Source organism: Archocentrus centrarchus, chromosome 18, assembly GCF_007364275.1.
Source record: "Archocentrus centrarchus isolate MPI-CPG fArcCen1 chromosome 18, fArcCen1, whole genome shotgun sequence".
In the NCBI taxonomy this organism is placed as follows: Eukaryota; Metazoa; Chordata; class Actinopteri; order Cichliformes; family Cichlidae; genus Archocentrus; species Archocentrus centrarchus.
In genome coordinates, this window is record NC_044363.1 from 8,561,912 (window position 1) to 8,580,195 (window position 18,284).

Sequence of the window (18,284 nt, forward strand, 5' to 3'; positions counted from 1 at the left end):
TCTGCATGAGACCGTATTTTATTTATATAGTGCTTATATATATGTGTATAGTTTTTTTACTATTTTATTTTATTCTATTCTATTTTAGTTTTAGTTTAGTTATTTGTTCTTACTCATCCTTTTCATTTTTCTCTGTACTGAGCTGCTGTAATGCGCAAATTTCCCCGTCGTGGGATCATTAAAGTTTTATCTTATCTTATCTTAAAAAGATTTGTAAACAACACATTTCAATGCATTCATCTTTTATTTCTGCACACAAGCAAAATAATTTCACTCTCCAGGAAACAAAGCTAAAAGCATTCTTTTCATACAACATTCAGGCTCTTCTTATTAAAGACATGAGCCACCTTCTGTTTCTGATTCTTGTCTCGTAATTCTTTAGGTAGCATTACAGCAATAGTACGATCATCAAGGAGAAAGGAGATTAAAGCCGATATATGATGCTGATGACACAAAGCCATGCCTTCCATGTCACTGCTGAGTCCAGGAGTCATCACATGTTCTTGGCACAGACAGAAGGCAACTCATTGTGGCAACTCAAATCATCCCAGCACTTTGAACCTGGAAGTACAGAAAAAGAGGAAGTCACTGAATGTGTTGAGCAGTTTATGATCAAGTTTATAATGTCCGTGCCAAAAAACACATTTATTTTCATATTGAAAACCACTAATTGATTTGATTAAAAAACAAACAAACAAACAAAAAAAAAACAGTATCTTATTTCCTGTTAAATGATAGAATATTTTTGTGTTTGAGTGTGTATTTTATTTTATCTTGTATGAGCAGCATCACTTAAACTGGTACCTGAATGATTCACTTGCAAGCAGTGCTGGTGACCTCCTGCATTATTGGGCTCTCCAGGACACCAGCTGGTATAGTGGAAAGTGCTGCCATCACTCCAAATCCAATGGCCCTCCTGGAGGAGAGAGAGCAGATTAGAGTTGGAAGAATATTGGGGTAGTAAGGATGGCGACTTGAGGAACACCACAATTAAAATGTCCAGTAGACATCAACTATTGGATGGCATGTATTAAATTGCATGTACACATATAATAATTGTACTCTTAGTTGTTTTCATTGACTAAAGTACCTGCTGTGCATCAGAACCACCAATCCAGGTTTCTTTGTAGTCATGACTAACAGTCAATATGAGCCTCTGAAGCTCGTGGTACTCCATGAAGTTGTGAACCGATGCAAGGTGACCTCCCAGGGATATGCAGTTTCTCTACAGTGAAGACAAAGAAATTTTCAGAATGAAAACATAATGAAGATCCCATATCAGCACTATGTGCCAATTAAATTAATCTTTTTTGGAAGCAAAACTGAGTCACTGGAGAATCATTGTACACTGGGATTACCTCAGCGTGAGCCCAAGACATAGGTTTCGGAATGTAGTAGAAACAACGACGATTGAACTCAAACCAACCACGACCACATCGGAGGGACCTCTTGATCAGGTAAGTCTTTGCTGTGTGTGGTAGATAATATGGAGTCTCCATTCAGTGTGTTGAATTTTTATATATATTTGTGTGTGTGTGTGTGTGTGTGTGTGTATTAAAATATAATAAACATAATATTTTAACAATAATTTAACATCTAAAATATAACGTGAAATATAACAAATTATATCTAAATAGGATAACAAAATACAATAAAAGGTAAAACTGACATGACAATCCACAATAGCAAGACAACATAAAGAATATTAGAATATTTTTAAAAAAAAGTGATAAGCACAGGAAACATTAACAAAAACTGTGGTTGTAACCTTCCTCTATTATCTCTGCAGATGACAGTAGAAGAGTATTAAAGTGAAAATCTGAAAGCCACTGACCTCTTTCATTGCTTTCAGCCTTTGTCTCTGGAAGAACTATAAAATTAGAGATCATTTAATTTATAATTCAATCCTTTTCTGTAATATCATCTGTAGATGGCATAATACTCACCAGCAGATCCAGCCAGAGCCACTACGGTACAAACAAGTGCACACACAGTCAGCATGTTCATGGTTGCAGATGATGAAATGAGAATCAGTGATGCTTCTGTAGGAGACTCGTACAGACTGCAGGTCAGTAAAGAGAAGTTAACTGATTATAAAATGAAGAACGCCTGCCCCTTCTTCCTGCTCTGACGTTTCTTTTTGCTGTCTTTCTGAGAACACACTCAATTCATCTGCAGAAAAAAAATACCAAGCATTGTAAAATTATGAATTCATAGATACAGTCAATGCCTTTGTTATACTGTACAATACCATATATGCTCCAGAACTCCCCTTTAGACTTTGCTTGCCATTGCACTTGCCACATACTCCACTTTAATGGTGATCTTGATGATAGCTAGTGCCTGGAATGGAAAAACATTGAAAGCTATATAGTGACTGTAAGCAGACATTCAGATGTACGTGTATGCAGAGTTACTTCTCCAAAAGCAAATGTTCAAATTTTTTTGTTAGCAAAGCCATGACACAACTGTACAAGATACATTTGTAAAAAACAAAAAATACTTTTTAAAAAATGTATTTATTTGTCCAGAGAATCAGGAGCCTGTGAGTTCTGAAGGTCCAGTAAGTCCTGTTCTGTTCAAGTGTCCAATGAGTCCCAAATGTCCAATGTTTGAGCAGCTGGCTGTGAGGTCTGAACAGCCTCAGCTCATGGAACCTGAAACTGAGCCCGAGGGTTCCGCTCCACCTGAGTAGCCTAAGCCCAAGCCAGAGGGTCCGGCTCCACCTGAACCTGAGGGTCCAGCATCACCCATGTCTAGGTTGTCCCGTCGCCTCTTCAATGTCAGCTCCCAGAACCCAAGGGTTCCGCTGTGCCTGAGTGGCCTGAGCCTGAGCTTAAGGGTTCTCCTCTGCCTGAGCAGCCTAAGCCTGAGTCAGAGGGTCTGGCTCCACCTGAGCCTGAGGGTCCAGTATCACCCATGTCTAGGTTGTCTCATTGCCTCTTTGACATCGGCTCCCAGAGTCTCCTCCAGCGTCGACCTCCAGAGAGGTCTCTCTGTCACTGCCCCCTGGAGAGGTTCTGTTATCTTCACTGACATCAGCCACCTGTCATGCCACCTGAGGGTCTCTGCTGCTGCTGAGGGTCTTTAAAACATTCATGCAGGCCAACTAACTGTTGTGTGTCATCTGGCTTCATGGATAGATAATGCTGGGTATTGGCTGCATAGCAATTAAAATGTATGCTATGCTTTCTAATACTACTGCCTAATGGCAGCTTGTACAATATAAAAAGAATTGGTCCCAGCACAGAACCCTGTGGAACTTCATAATTAACCTTAGTGTGTGAAGAAGACTCCCAGTTTACATGAACATATTGGAGTCTATTAGATAAATATGATTCAAACCACTGCAGTGCAGTACCTTTAATACATATGGCACAATCTAATCTTTGTAATAAAGTATTATGGTCTAGCATGAAAAGCATGAGTCCACTGTCAGAGGCCATGAGAAGATCGTTTGTAACCTTCACAAAGGCTGTTTCTGTACTGTGGTGAATTATGAAACCTGACAGAAACTCTTCAAATAAACCATTCCTCTGCAGATGATAACAGTCAACCAAACACATCCAGACTTTTCTTTTTCTGTCTCTCTTTTTTCTCTCCAAGGCCCAGTGGCAAGACTGGCAAAAAACAAAGCTGATTGAGCCCCAAAACAGCTGTGTGGTTATCACAAGAAACATAGCAGTCTTTTCTCAGTATATTTTATTTTAGCCTTCCAGAAGAGTCAAATGTATTATAGCTCTAAAAGGTGGGCCAATCATCATTTTAAACCATATGGATTGAGAATGGGATGTCACTCAAGTTCATGTGTGTGAAGGCAGACGAGTTCATACTTTTGTCAACATAGTGTACATATTGCAGTAACATAATTAAAACAGAATAAAACTCTTCTTGTGCTCAATGTCTGTCATTCGGGGAAAAAGAAATATGTTTTCTGTCTGTCTATTGTGCAATTTTTGTAACTTCTCATTTATTTGACCAAGGGCATCTGCATTTCCTTATTTGCTATGTTTGTGTGCACAAAAGTTCTTCTTTCCTTTGATAGTTTTACTGCTTCCTCAATGAGACAGCTAAATTAGGCTGAGAAATCTAGTTCAGATATAACCCTTTAAGGAGTGGTTGACAAGTTTGCATTAAGACAAGCTTACAAGTCTGTATGTGCTATTCCATCCATCCATCCATCCATTTTCTTCCGCTTATCCGGGGCCGGGTCGCGGGGGCAGAAGCCTAAGCAGAGAAGCCCAGGCTTCCCTCTCCCCAGCCACCTCCTCCAGCTCATCCGGAGGGACCCCAAGGCGTTCCCAGGCCAGCCGAGATACATAATCTCTCCAGCGTGTCCTGGGTCTACCACGGGGCCTCTTCCCGGTGGGACATGCCCGGAACACCTCACCCAGGAGGCGGCCAGGAGGCATCCTAATCAGATGCCCGAGCCACCTCAACTGGCTCCTTTCGATGTGGAGGAGCAGCGGCTCTACTCTGAGCCCCTCCTGGATGGCTGCACTCCTCACCTTATCTCTAAGGGAGAGGCCAGCCACCCTTCGAAGGAAACTCATTTCTGCTGCTTGTATTCGCGATCTTGTTCTTTCGGTCACTACCCAAAGCTCGTGACCATAGGTGAGGGTAGGAACGTAGATCGACCGGTAAATCGAGAGCTTCACTTTTACGCTAAGCTCCCTCTTCACCACGATGGACCGGTGCAGCGTCCGCATCACTGCAGAAGCAGCCCCGATCCGCCTGTCGATCTCCCGTTCCCTTCTCCCATCACTCGTGAACAAGACCCCGAGATACTTAAACTCCTCCACTTGAGGCAAGAAGTCGTTCCTGAGCCGGAGATGGCACTCCACCCTTTTCCGGCTGAGGACCATGGCCTCAGACTTAGAGGTGCTGATTCTCATGCCAGCCGTTTCACACTCGGCTGCGAACCATTCCACTGCGAGCTGGAGGCCACCCCCTGATGAAGCCAACAGAACCGCATCATCTGCAAAAAGCAGAGATGAGACTCTGAGGCCACCAAGGAAGAAGCCTTCCGCCACCTGGCTACACCTAGAAATTCTGTCCATAAAAATTATGAACAGAATCGGTGACAAAGGGCAGCCCTGACGGAGTCCAACACCCACAGGAAACGAATCCAACTTATTACCGGCTATACGGACCAAGCTCTCACTGTGGTTGTACAAGGACTGAATGGCCCGCAACAATGAGCCAGACACCCCATACTCCCGCAGAACCTCCCAAAGGACACCCCGAGGGACACGGTCGAATGCCTTCTCCAAGTCCACAAAGCACATGTAGACTGGTTGGGCAAACTCCCACGCACACTCGAATATCCTTGAGAGGATAAAGAGCTGGTCCAGCATTCCACGACCAGGACGAAAACCGCATTGTTCCTCCTGAATCCGAGGTTCGACTAACGGACGCACCCTCCTTTCCAGCACCCTGGCATAGACCTGTATGTGCTACTCATTTAAAATAATTCTTGGTTTCTCCACTTGTACTATCTAGGATTTGTACAATCCATTTCAAACATTCCTCTATAGTTGTTCTAAACTAAAGAGGAAAAGGGCTGTCCAGCTTGTTATGAGCACTCAAAAGCCTACATCTCTGATGGTTTGGGGTGCATTAGTGTCTGTGGAATTGGCAGCTTGTATATCTGGAGAGGCACCATCAATGCAGAAAAATACATGCAGGCTTAAGAGCAACATATGCTCCCATCCCAAAGTCTTTTTTCGGGGAAGGCTTTTCAGCAAGGCAGTGCATCTATTACAACAGCATGCCTTCATAATGGAAGAGTCTGGGTGCTGAACTGGTCTGACTGTGGCCCAGACTTTTCACCAGTTGAAAACATTTGGCACATGATGAAATGAAAAATATGACAAAGAAAACCCAGGACTGTTGAGCAGTTAGAATCCTTAGAATCAGACAACAATGGCACAACATTTTTCAGTGAAAAGTTCAGTAACTGCTCTCTGTTTACGAACTGTTTATGAAAGAAGAAGGGATGCTGCACAGTGGTAAACATGACCCTCTCCCAACGTTTGAAATGTGCTGCTGCCATCAAATACAAAATAATTCAGTATTATTTTCCTTTATTATGAGCTTTTCTATATTATCTTGTGAATAACATGGGATTATGAGGCTTTAATGTTCTAGTTTTTTTTTTTTTTTTTTAAACACAGCATCACTACTTTTTTGGAATTGAGGCTGTGTGATATTTTTGCTAGGAATACACTGTGAACATTTATCTACTTACCATGTGTGTGAGAATCACCAAGTCCAGTTGTTGTCACCAACAGCAACAGCATATCCATCACTGGAAGAAAAGAAAAGGAGAAACATGGTTATATTTACCATGGCATTTTTGTTTTTTACTTTTTTTTTTCTCTTTTGATGTTTTTCTCTTTTCTATTTCTATTTCATTACTACCAATTCCTGTGTGTTTATCAGTGAGCAGTTACAACTCTATATAATATACAGTAACCTTCATAGTTATTTGCTTTTCAGTGTTTTCTCAATGACTGTCTCAATATATTTTTTAGACATGCAAACTCAGTACTCATACAGTCTGATCCTGGGAGCTCTGACCTCCATGTTGTCTTGCTGCTGACTGTCTGGGTGTCAGACTGAAATATGAATTACTGTTCATAAAAACTTGCTCTTCCTGTGTTTTTTGTGGTGACTGAGACAGCAGCAGGTTTTGGTTTTCTGAGAAACCACTATAACAGCTATACAGTGATGTCAAAGTAGGGATTGTGTCATGTCCTGGGTCCTTATGACCCAGCGTTTTTGGTTTTTTCTCAGTTATGAATTGGGATTTGAGGTTGTCATGGTTTTCTGTTTAGTCATTTGTGTTAGGTTTCTTTTTCCCTCATGTTGACTTTCCCATGGTTTGTGTTCAGGTGTTTGTGTTATCCCTCCAGTGTCACGTCTGTGTTATGTTTTGCTTTGTCTGTCCTCCTGTGCTGTCATTGTGCCTATGCATATGTTGTTCTCATGTTTTATTCCCTTGTCTCATGTCTTGTGTTTAGTTTGATGTCTTGGTGTTTCCTTGTGTGCTAGGGTTTCTGTTTTGGTCATGTTTAGGTTCTGTCTGTGTGCCAGTCTCCCTGTGTGTTAAGTCTGCGTTACTAGGTTTGGTTACTTCCTGTTTTTATTTTGATAGTCTCTTGCCCCGTTTGCTTTTATTTAGTTTCGCTTCCCCTTGTCTCGTCAGTGTTTTATGTTCAGCTGTGATCCCACCTGTTGTCACTCCCTTCATTACCAAGTGTGTGTATATTGTCTGTGTTCTTGTTAGTTCTTGGTCAGGCTGTCGTCTCTGTTTACGCATGTGTGCTTTATGTTACATATCATGTCTTGTCTTGTTATGTCATATCTTGTTATGTCAAGTCAAGTTAAGCCAAGCCACGTTTTGTTTTGTTTTAAGAGTTAAGTTTGTGCTGCTGGCTCCCACCCAGCTCATTCGGTTTTCTTCTGTAAATAAATTTAAGCCCAAGCAAAGTTTTCTGCCTTTGGTGTCCTGCTCTGGGGTTCTCCACCTTGCCTGCCGCAGCGGTACATGACAGTTTGAGCATAGCAATTTGTAATAGACTTTCAGAGGGTACTTCATGTAGTCTTCTTTATCAGCTATGAAGGGTCCAGGTTACCAGCTTAGCCACCATATTCTCTTTCAGGTCAGCTGCTCTCACATTCAATATAGCAGTTACTTTGGGGGTGTGGGGATGGCGATATCTCCCCCCCAACCCCTGACCTGATTTTCTGGTTCCCCATTGCCGTAACATTTGTGTTGCACCTCATTAATCTCTGGTTACAATAGCAGTTGCTTCTTGTGGATGTTGGAACTCTGAGTTACTAGTTGTTTCCATGTCAGTCTGGATGTTGGGTGTAAAAGAATAAAGCAGTTCCTGACTCTTATCTTGTGTCCACTTACAGTATACTGTATTCTTGTGGCTTAAATCTTATATCTCGCGCTCATATTCCAAAGTAGGCTTGAGTAGCATTGGGGGCCTAGTCTGGGGACCCTTAGTGGATGGGCTGGGATTGAATCTCTCAACCTATTGTTCCAAAAATATGATATTGTGTGTGTGTGTGTGTGTGTGTGTGTGTGTGTGTGTGTGTGTGTGTGTGTGTGTGTGTGTGTGTGTCTTTCGTCACCACTCTGTAATCTAAACAGTTCAATGCAACAGCAGATGAAAAATTTCCCTTCTTGGCTGAATGTCTGTGTAGATTCTCAGTCATCCAGGTCATAATAGCCTCTGGAGCTTGAAAAAAGGCGACTGGACTTCATTTTTTTTCTTGAAGACGTTTCACCTCTCATCCGAAGTATTTAAACCCCTGTGGGCGAAGTCCCCTGGAGGTGGTTATGACCCTCTATTGTTCTACAGATGCACCAATGTATGTATATATTTTTATACATGCTATTTTTTGTATATTTTACACATTGTTTATTTCTGTATATCTCTTGATTATATTGATCATACTAGATTATAATATTTTCATAATATTTTTATTTTAGAGAGTTTGATTTTCTGTTACATGGCACTGAACAGGAGTGGCCCTCCAATCTCATTGTACATCCTGTATAATGACAATAAAGGCATTCTATTCTATTCTATTCTATTCATGTTCATACACAGTGTTGCATCTTCAAATAAACCATTCCTCTGCAGATGATAAAAGGCACCCAAACACATCCAGACTTTTCTTTTTCTGTCTCTCTTTTTTCTCTCCAAGGCCCAGTGGCAAGACTGGCAAAAAACAAAGCTGACAAAGCTGATGCCCAAAGACAGCTGTGTGGTTACCACAAGAAACATAGCAGTCTTTTCTCAGTATATTTTATTTTAGCCTTCCAGAAGAGTCAAATATATTATAGCTCTAACAGGTGGGCCAATCATCATTTTAAACCATATGGATTGAGAATGGGATGTCACTCAAGTTCATGTGTGTGAAGGCAGACGAGTCAGCAAGTGTACATATTGCAGTAACATAATTTACACAGAATAAAACTCTTCTTGTGCTCAATGTCTGTCATTCAGGAAAAAAGAAATATGTTTTCTGTCTGTCTATTGTGCAATTTTTGTAACTTCTCATTTATTTGACCAAGGGCATCTGCATTTCCTCATTTGCTATGTTTGTGTGCACAAACGTTCTTCTTTCCTTTGATAGTTTTACTGCTTCCTCTATGAGACAGCAAAATTAGGCTGAGAAATCTAGTTCAGATATAACCCTTTAAGGAGTGGTTGACAAGTTTGCATTAAGACAAGCTTACAAGTCTGTATGTGCTACTCATTTAAAATAATTCTTGGTTTCTGCACTTGTACTATCTAGGAGTTGAACAATCCATTTCAAACATGATTGAAAACCAGAAAACTCAGTGTTAGCTGATCACACTGTCATCGCTCTATGTTTTAACATGGAAAAACAATGTGGTGTTTACAACTAAGAAACAACCAAGTCGCTGTGTTACTCATCACGCAAAGCTTACGCAGAACGTGGAAAAATCCCGATAGAGAGAAATATGCAAAAGCAAGCCCTGCTTTCTCGATAACATGGGGGTTATCTTCAAGATAAAAATCTACTTTAATTAAAAATCACGTTAGTAATAGATATTTATTAAATCGGGGTTAGTAGATACTGTCAGGATACAATCAGCTGCCCACCTCATAAACTGCAGCATATAAACAGTTTTCTTAATAGTCAGGTTTGTAACAATGAATCCAAACATACAAAAACACTCTGTGTCAGCTGATCACCCTGCCGACACTCAATGGTTTAACATGGAAAAACATTGTATTGCTCATCATGCAAAGCATATGCAGAAGGTTATGAAAACCATGAAATTCTGTTTTTGCCTTCAGCAGAGGACAATGTTGATGTAGAACCATTCACGAAGGTTGCATAGTTGAGCATAGTCTAATATTTTTAATCCAATTAGGGAGCTCTGTGGTTTTTACAGAAAATAAATTGTGCAATACACTGAAGCAGCACACAATCATCTTGTGGTACGGTTCAGGAAAAGGAAGAAAACAAAGATTTTGAGCTTTCCAATACCTGACCTCAATTACTGGTCAGTACAGGAACTACAGGTTTATCCACACAGAGCAGAGCCATGATCCAACACAGCTACGGTGACCAAAGGCCATTAGCTGCTACAGCCACATTTCAAAATAATAATAATTATGAGAGACCAGCACAACATAACTGATAACTCTGTAACTAAACACATAAACACCGACATGAACACTCCCATGAGTCTTTGCACATTCATCTGATCCAAACAACAAAACACTCCATCTCAGCTGATCACACGGCACTACATTTAAAAAAAAAAAACACTTTAATTAAAAATCACGTTAGTCATCCACCGCTAAACTGTCATGTATAAGGCTTTTTATTACTAACCAAGAACATGAACACACACCGTGGGGGGTGAGTGTGTGTGTGTGTGTGTGTGTGTGTGTGTGTGTGTGTGTGGTGGTAGGGGCAAGAATGCCACCTCCTTATTACTACTTACATGCATTATATTGTGCTAAAAAAAAAACAGCCTCCCACCTCATGGCTCAGCTTATACCTTTGTACATCTGCAAGATGCTTTGCAACCCACCACAAACACAGCTCAATCTTCTGAATTAACCAATGTCATAGCAATGTAATAAAAATTGGATATTAATATTTACGTCACATGTAAGTTAATATTCAATTTTTTTATTTTTGTAGTGCAATCTAGGAGGGGTTTTAGATTTGGGAGGTTGAGTGACCCGTGAAGCATCTTAGCTGCGCCTAGGACTGCGCTCTTCTAGTCAGAGATCTCAGATATGACAGACCCCTGAATGGTGGTACATGCTGTGCACGGGTCTGTGTGTCTGTCATTTAAACGCTGTGGCAGGCCAATCTTGGACCCACGCTGGACTCAAGACAAGAATTCAACTTAAGCTTCAGCTTTATTGCTGGAAACTGAGGATAGCCAACAGAACTGGACATGAGCCAGCACAAGAAACTAGGAATCTTACTTAATCAGAACTACACATAGACATGAGAGCACACAGTGGGTGAGAAGCCATACTATGCAACAGACAACTGGAGAAAACACAGAAAACATATACACACATGGGATAATCACAGCGATGGCAGTGTGACACTGAAGCTTCGATACAAGCTTCGAACCCTGAGCTTAAAATTCCATAGAACTATTGCTTTGAAGCCTGCTTTGGGGTGAAAAAAAATCATGTGACCCATGACAACAATTATAAACTAATGTACTTCAATAAACCTCTTTGAGTGTTCCCTTCCCACAAAATCACCTCCTGCCATAGTTACACAAGCACACTGAATTTATGCCATGTTTTCTCTTCTTAACACAACACATTCATGCATCTTTATTTATAAATAGAACATGATATGATGATATTTGGTCATAATATTTGTGCCTCAAAGAATGCAAAGATGCTTCAGGACAAAAGGTATTTTCTGCAAAAGTAAGGGAGATTACTGAGGTGTGTGCGTGTGCATGTGAGCATGCGTGTGTGTAATTAAAAGCATTGCACTTCTCCAGGAAGGGTGCTGTAATTAAAGCACTTTCAAAACAAGTGGCTCAAGTGCTTCAGTGCTTCTCAAAAGCTTAATTTTCCCATCAATATGTAACAGTCGTAATTGTGATGTCTCTTTACGACAGTCTGGCCTTTTTGTGTAGATGATGTCACCAGTGTGCGCCCACCGCTCCTCAGTAGAGAGCGCGGGAGATGTGTTTTGCAGACGGACATTTTGGATTGAGGCGGACCTTTTCCTTTTTCCTTATGTTTTTGTACCGTTACAGGTTGTATGAACACTGCTCGTTTTCATGTGTGTTTATGTAGCAGCCGTTCAACCGGGCTTCATAAGGTTGTGAAGATTACATTTATTAAAAGGGCAATACTGAAATTCTCAGTGCCAGTGTGCTTGTGCGTTTTTTTGGCTGCCCGCCGCCTCCTCTTCACCACCGAACACAACCCAGACGTTACAACTACCAGGCAGCACTGCATTAAAAGCAGTCATGGTTCTGTCATGGTAATGCTGTGAGCACAGTTCATTGTGTTCACAGACAAATGCACTTTAACTTGCAAATTCAAGTTAAAGCTCTATCATGCAAAGAAGAAGCCATATGTGAACATAATCTAGAAATCCTACTATCTTCTACTGGCCAAAGCTATTTTAAAACTGACTGAGGAAAAGTATAAAACTGTGCTGTGGTCAGGCAAATCCATATTTGTCTGAATATTTTTGAAAAACATGGATGCCACATCTTCTAAACTAAAGAGGAAAAGGGCTGTCCAGCTTGTTATGAGCACTCAGTTCAAAAGCCTACATCTCTGATGGTTTGGGGTGCATTAGTGTCTGTGGAATTGGCAGCTTGTACATCTGGAGAGGCACCATCAATGCAGAAAGATACATGCAGCTTTAAGAGCAACATATGCTCCCATCCCAATGTCTTTTTCAGTGAAAGCTTTTCAGCAAGACAACGCATCTATTACAACAGCATGCCTTCATAATAGAAGAGTCTGGGTGCTGAACTGGTCTGACTGTGGCCCAGACCTTTCACCAATTGAAAACATTTGGCACATGATGAAATGAAAAATATGACAAAGAAAACCCAGGACTGTTGATCAGTTAGAATCCTTAGAATCAGACAACAATAGCACAACATTTTTCAGTGAAAAGTTCAGTAACTGCTCTCTGTTTACGAACTGTTTATGAAAGAAGAAGGGATGCTGCACAGTGGTAAACATGACCCTGTCCCAACTTTTGAAATGTGCTGCTGCCATCAAATACAAAATAATTCAGTATTATTTTCCTTTATTATGAGCTTTTCTATATTCTCTTGTGAATAACATGGGATTATGAGGCTTTAATGCTCTAGTTGTTGTATTTCTTGTTTTTTTTTTTTTAAATCACAGCATCACTACTTTTTTGGAATTGAGGCTGTGAGATATTTTTGCTAGGAATACATCAACATGAACATTCAACTACACTGCCTGGCCAAAAAAATGGTCACACACTAATATTTCATTGGACCGCCTTTAGGTTTGATTATGGCATGTATTCGCTGTGGCATTGTTTTTGCTTGCCCAAGTAGGTCACGGTTGCTCGGCCAAAATCACACTTGGCGAGATTTAGTTAAAGGAAGCTTTTGTCAACCAGTCAAAAATGTGACAAAGTATCTCGATGTCTTCGGCCCAGGTGCCAGAGTAAGCGACAACATTGTTCAGATATACTTCGCAGCCTTTTCCCCCTGCCAGGACTGTGTGCATGAGAAATTGGAATGTGGCAGAGGCGTTCTGGAAACCAAAAGGCATTACAGTATATTGCAGGAAATGATCAGGGGTAACAAAAGCTGAAATGTCGGACGTGCGTGGTGTCAACGGCACCTGCCAGTATCCTTTTAGTAGATCGAGTTTAGTAACATATTTTGCGGAACCCACACGGTCCACGCAGTCCTCCATCCACGGTAGCATGTAGGAGTTGGGCTTGGTGACACTGTTTACTTTGCGAAAGTCTGTGCAAAACCGTGGCGTTTTGTCAGGCTTTGGCACGAGCAGGCAAGGAGAACTCCACGCACTGGAGATGGGAACAGCCAAGCCATTCTCCAACAGGTAAGTGACCTCTTGCTGGAGTTGCGCACATTTTGTGGGGTTTACCCGGTAAACATGTTGTTTGATCGGGGTCTGAGCCCCTACATCAATGTCATGCTGTAACACAGATGTACGGGACGGCGTATCAGCCAATAGGGAACGATGGCTGTTAATCAGGTGGCACACGTCACGTTGTTCAGAGTCATCTAAGTGAGATAAATAAGATTTTAAATCAGCTGTTATCTCTGAGTTCCGGAACACCGGAGACGGGACACGATCTCCGTGGTGGTGAAATGCAGATTATCACTTTCTGGATTATATTGGGGGGGGGCCACTGGAGCAACCGCAGCTACAGTAGATGGCTCCACACAAGATGGTGTCGTCTCCATTTCTGTACTGCGGGTAACATAGGGCTTCGTTAAGTTAACATGGCACACTCGTGTTTTCCTCCTGCGATCTGGGGTACCTACAACATAGTCTGTTTCATTTTTCTTTCACCATATAGGGCCCGCAGAATCTCGCTTGGAGGGACAATCCACTCACAGGCAGAAGAGTCAGAACCTTGTCCCCAACTCGGAACTGTCTCGGCACCGACTTCCTGTCAAACCTTTTTCATCCTCCCCTGGGAGGACGAAAGAGCACCACGTGCCAGCTCACATACCTTATGCAGGCACTCCCAAAACGTACTCACATAGTCCAGCACGTTTCGCGTAGTAAACACGGGATCCAAAAAACATTGCTCTTTATACAATTGCAGGGGACCATGTACTGTGTGTCCAAACACTAGTTCAGCAGGACTAAATCCAAGGGATTCCTGCACGCTCTCCCTTACAGCTAGAAGGAGCAATGGCAGACCATCATCCCACTCCCTGCCTGATTCCAGACAAAACTTTCTCATCATCGACTTTAGTGTCTGGTGAAAACATTCGAGTGCACCTTGTGACTTGGGGTGATATGCACTGGACTTAAGGTGTTTTATGGAGAGTGTTTGTAGGACTTGAGCAAATATTTTGGATGTGAAATTGGAACCCTGATACATTTCGATCGATTACGGTAACCCAAACACTGAAAAAAACCTCACGAGAGCTTTGACTACTGCCTTGACTTTCAGAGTGCGCAATGGAAAAGCCTCGGGGTATCGCGTGGCAGCACACGTTATAGTCAGCAGGTACTGGATTCCCAACTTCATTCGTGGAAGCGGACCCACACAGTCGAGCAGGATGTGTTAAAACGGTTCCCCGATCGCATGGATCGGGTGCAGCAGTGCAGGAGGTACGGTTTGATTTGGTCCCCCCCCCCAACTGACATACATGACAAGAGCGGCAGTACTGAACCACGTCGCTCTTAAGCCCAGGCCAAAAGAAATGACGTAAAATTCGGTGATACCTTTTCTTTATTTCTAGGTGTCCAGAGAACATGTCATGAGCGAGGTTAAGAATTTGGGGTCTAAACTTCTGAGGTACCACTACTTGGCGAAACACGTTCCAGCCTAAATCATGGCATGCTAACGTTATCAATGGGGTTGTCAATCACCTCGGAAAAACTCTCACTCCAGCCAAATCATTGCTGAATGTTAACGCAACCCCTGGCACAGGCAAACACAGGCGCATGCCAACCTTCACCAGACCCGACACAATAGAAGAGCGTAAGTGAATATTATGCAACGGGGCTCTCAACACACTCATTTTCACACCAAAACATCAGCCCCACAGAACGAATCATCAGAAAAAGGCAACACTGACTGCAGAATAAGGGACTGCGCAGCCGTTGCGCAGCATTACTACAGGCACCTGGTCGTCCTCCCTCCCCATCAGCAAAACCATCCCTTTTGTAACGAAAGGCCGGTAGCTATCCCCCACCTCACCTCCATCCGATTCACAACCGTTTGGGGCCAGCAAAGCTACAGGGGCAGACTGGAAAAAACCCACGCTCTTTGGCCTCCTAGCACTCTGGTTGTGTTCTTTACGCTGGAGCGAGGGACAGTTAGCTGCGAGATGTCCAGTTTTGTGACAGTAAAAACATTCACGGTTAGCCATGGGTACAGGGCTGGGCCGTGATCGTTTAGGAGAGGTCTTCCCTTGTTTCACGGGTTTGGACACCGGTGTAAGCTCGTGATGTGCAGACAAAAATGTGCCATGGTGCGTCAACACAAACTCATCCGCGAGCACAGCAGCTTTTGATAAAGACTCCACCTTTTGCTCATTTAAATACATTACGTTTTCTTTTTTTTTTTTTTTTTTTTTTTTTAAACCTGTCATGTCTGGCAGTTTTCGCAATCAGAATGATAATCCGAAGGCACTATTGTACCAAACATATTTGCTTTTACAAGAAGTGCTCTATAAGTTTTCTAGAGGCTATTTGTGCTAATTGTATTTTTATTTTATTTATTCTTGCCAGATCTGACAGGCAGGGAAGAAAAAGACATAAAGAAAAAAGAAAAAAAAAGGGCGGGGGAGACAAAAAAAAATAGAAGATAAAAGCTACACATACATACACATTCACACACACACACACATATATATATATATATATATATATATATATATATATATATATATATATATATATATATATATATATATATATGCTAGCAGGCAGAGCATACATGGAACACCATAACCAAGTGGCCGGCATAGTATACAGGAACATTTGTGCCGAGTATGACCTGGAAGTCCCGAGGTCAAAATGGGACACGCCCCCAAGGGTGGTTGAGAACAACAGAGCTAAGATCCTGTGGGACTTCCAGATACAGACAGACAAACTTGTGGTGGCTAACCAACCGGACATCGTAGTGGTGAACAAACAAAGGAAGAAAGTCGTGGTGATAGATGTTACAATACCAAGTGACGGGAACATCAAGAAGAAGGAACACGAGAAGCTCGACAAATACGAAGGGCTCAGAGAGGAGCTGGAAAGAATGTGGAAGATGAAGGTAACAGTGGTCCCCGTGGTAATCGGAACACTCGGGGCAGTGACCCCCAAACTAGGAGAGTGGCTCCAGCAGATTCTGAAATAAGATACTGCGCAGGACCCTCAAGCTCCCAGGCCTCTGGTAGAGGACCTGAGCTTGGAGGGCAAAATAGACCGCCCATAGGGGTGAGCTGGGATTTTTTTTATATATACATACATATATACACACACACTCTTACTGTAGTTTGTAGTAATGTGTATGTGTTCCTCTGTCATGGAACGTACTCTGTAATGAGGGTAAGAAGCCGCAACCACCCCCCTCGGGGGGTCCAGAGGCAGGCAGGGAAAGACCCAGGGGACCCGGGTCATCCACAGCCCACCAGGAGCGTTTAGAAGACTCGAGGCCACACATCCCAATGGCAACCGTGTGCACACCCCAGAGGAGGAAGACCCCAGACGGAACCCCCACAGGCAAACAGGCAAGAGCCCAGAGCCCGCCCCCCCAGCACGAGCTGAGAATGTAGCCCCGAGGCCCCAGGTGCCCAGGAATCGCCCGACACCCAGCAGAGCTCCCCCATGCAAAAGAGGCCCGATCCACCCCCAGGCCACAGTCGCAACGGAGCAGGCCAGAAGCCACGTCAAGACATCCAGCCACGCACCCCAGGACCCTCAGGCACCCACATCCCAGGGGCGACAGTGACACTCAGTGGGGAGCAGCAGGGAGCAGTAGGCAGTGTATGACTGTGTGAAAGCTACAGTGCTATTAAAATTAAAATTGGGGGGGCAGATGTAACATGCGCACTGAACAACAGCGCCCACCCCCCTCCACCCCCCAAGGCCCTCAATATCTAAGATGTAAATAAAATTGAGGAGCAGGCAGCAGTGAACAAATAAGTGGAGCCACCTCGGCAGCTCCACCCACTAACCACTGTGTGACATACCTGCCCCCCAAGGCCCTATGTGTGCTATGACGTGTTGTGAGCTGTATGGTGTAATTAAAAGGGAGGGGTGGGACATCATGCAGCGCAGCGAGCAGAGTCAGATGAGTGGCCCCACTTTCTGTGGGACCCGCGGCACCCCCCCAAGGACCCTAGTTGTGTGTGATGTGTTGTTTGATTGAGTAAGAGGATGTGAAGGGTCAGGATACATATGATCGGGAAGTAGAAGACTACCCCCCGAGGAAGAGAGCCAGCTAACTACTGGCTCACTAAACACCCCAGTTTCTTACACCCAACCGCAGGGCAGGGAAGGCAGGTCCAGGGCCTGAAGTGACCACACCCGCCGTGCCCAAGGCCAGCACCCACCACCCCACACCTCAGACAAACACAAACACGCACACCTCCACACGCACACCTCCACACGCCAAACACACACACACACACACACACACACACACACACACACACACACACACACACACACACACACACACATCATATATAAGAAAACAAAAACATTATGACATATAATGCTTTGCTACTTGTGGGCCATGTGGTGGTGGCTTTCTCTCAGAGCATGGTCCAGCATACAAACACTTATGGTGCACAGTGTTGTATTTAGGGTGAGCTTCTAGTCTGTCTTGCAGTTTGGCTCAGAGGTCACTGAGCTCCTGGCTGGGGAAGCTTGGGGGTCTTAATCCAGCCCGATACGCCCTCTGAGACGCCATCCTCCTCATCCAACATGAGGTCAGTGGTGACACCGTCTCAGAAGGCAACCTCCTTCACTGCCAGGACACTCGTCCTCGCCTCCAGCAGCTGTTGACACAGAGCACACATT

At 43.2% G+C, this 18,284-nt stretch overlaps 1 protein-coding gene across 1 annotated transcript; it reads right to left on the reverse strand.

Annotated features, from left to right (window-relative positions):
• Window positions 1–225: 225 nt before the first annotated feature.
• Window positions 226–2,061, reverse strand: LOC115797395 (ladderlectin-like). Its single transcript, XM_030753965.1, has 6 exons — window positions 1,947–2,061; window positions 1,835–1,870; window positions 1,359–1,468; window positions 1,091–1,225; window positions 805–916; window positions 226–561 (listed from the first exon to the last, which is right to left on the reverse strand). Exons 1-6 carry the CDS (start codon window positions 2,005–2,007, stop codon window positions 494–496), a joined length of 522 nt encoding a protein of 173 aa, XP_030609825.1. The 5' UTR covers window positions 2,008–2,061; the 3' UTR covers window positions 226–493.
• Between the last annotated feature and the right edge of the window lie 16,223 nt (window positions 2,062–18,284).

What these genes read in the sequence shown, in the direction of transcription:
- LOC115797395 (XM_030753965.1), bottom strand. Translation starts at nt 2,007, where the DNA reads ATGAACATGCTGACTGTGTGTGCACTTGTTTGTACCGTAGTGGCTCTG. An exon ending in GGCTCTGGCTGGATCTGCTG is followed by an intron (nt 1,871 to 1,946) that starts GTGAGTATTATG and finishes CTAATTTTATAG; the next exon opens with TTCTTCCAGAGACAAAGGCT. An exon ending in GTGGTTCTGATGCACAGCAG is followed by an intron (nt 917 to 1,090) that starts GTACTTTAGTCA and finishes TCTCTCCTCCAG; the next exon opens with GAGGGCCATTGGATTTGGAG.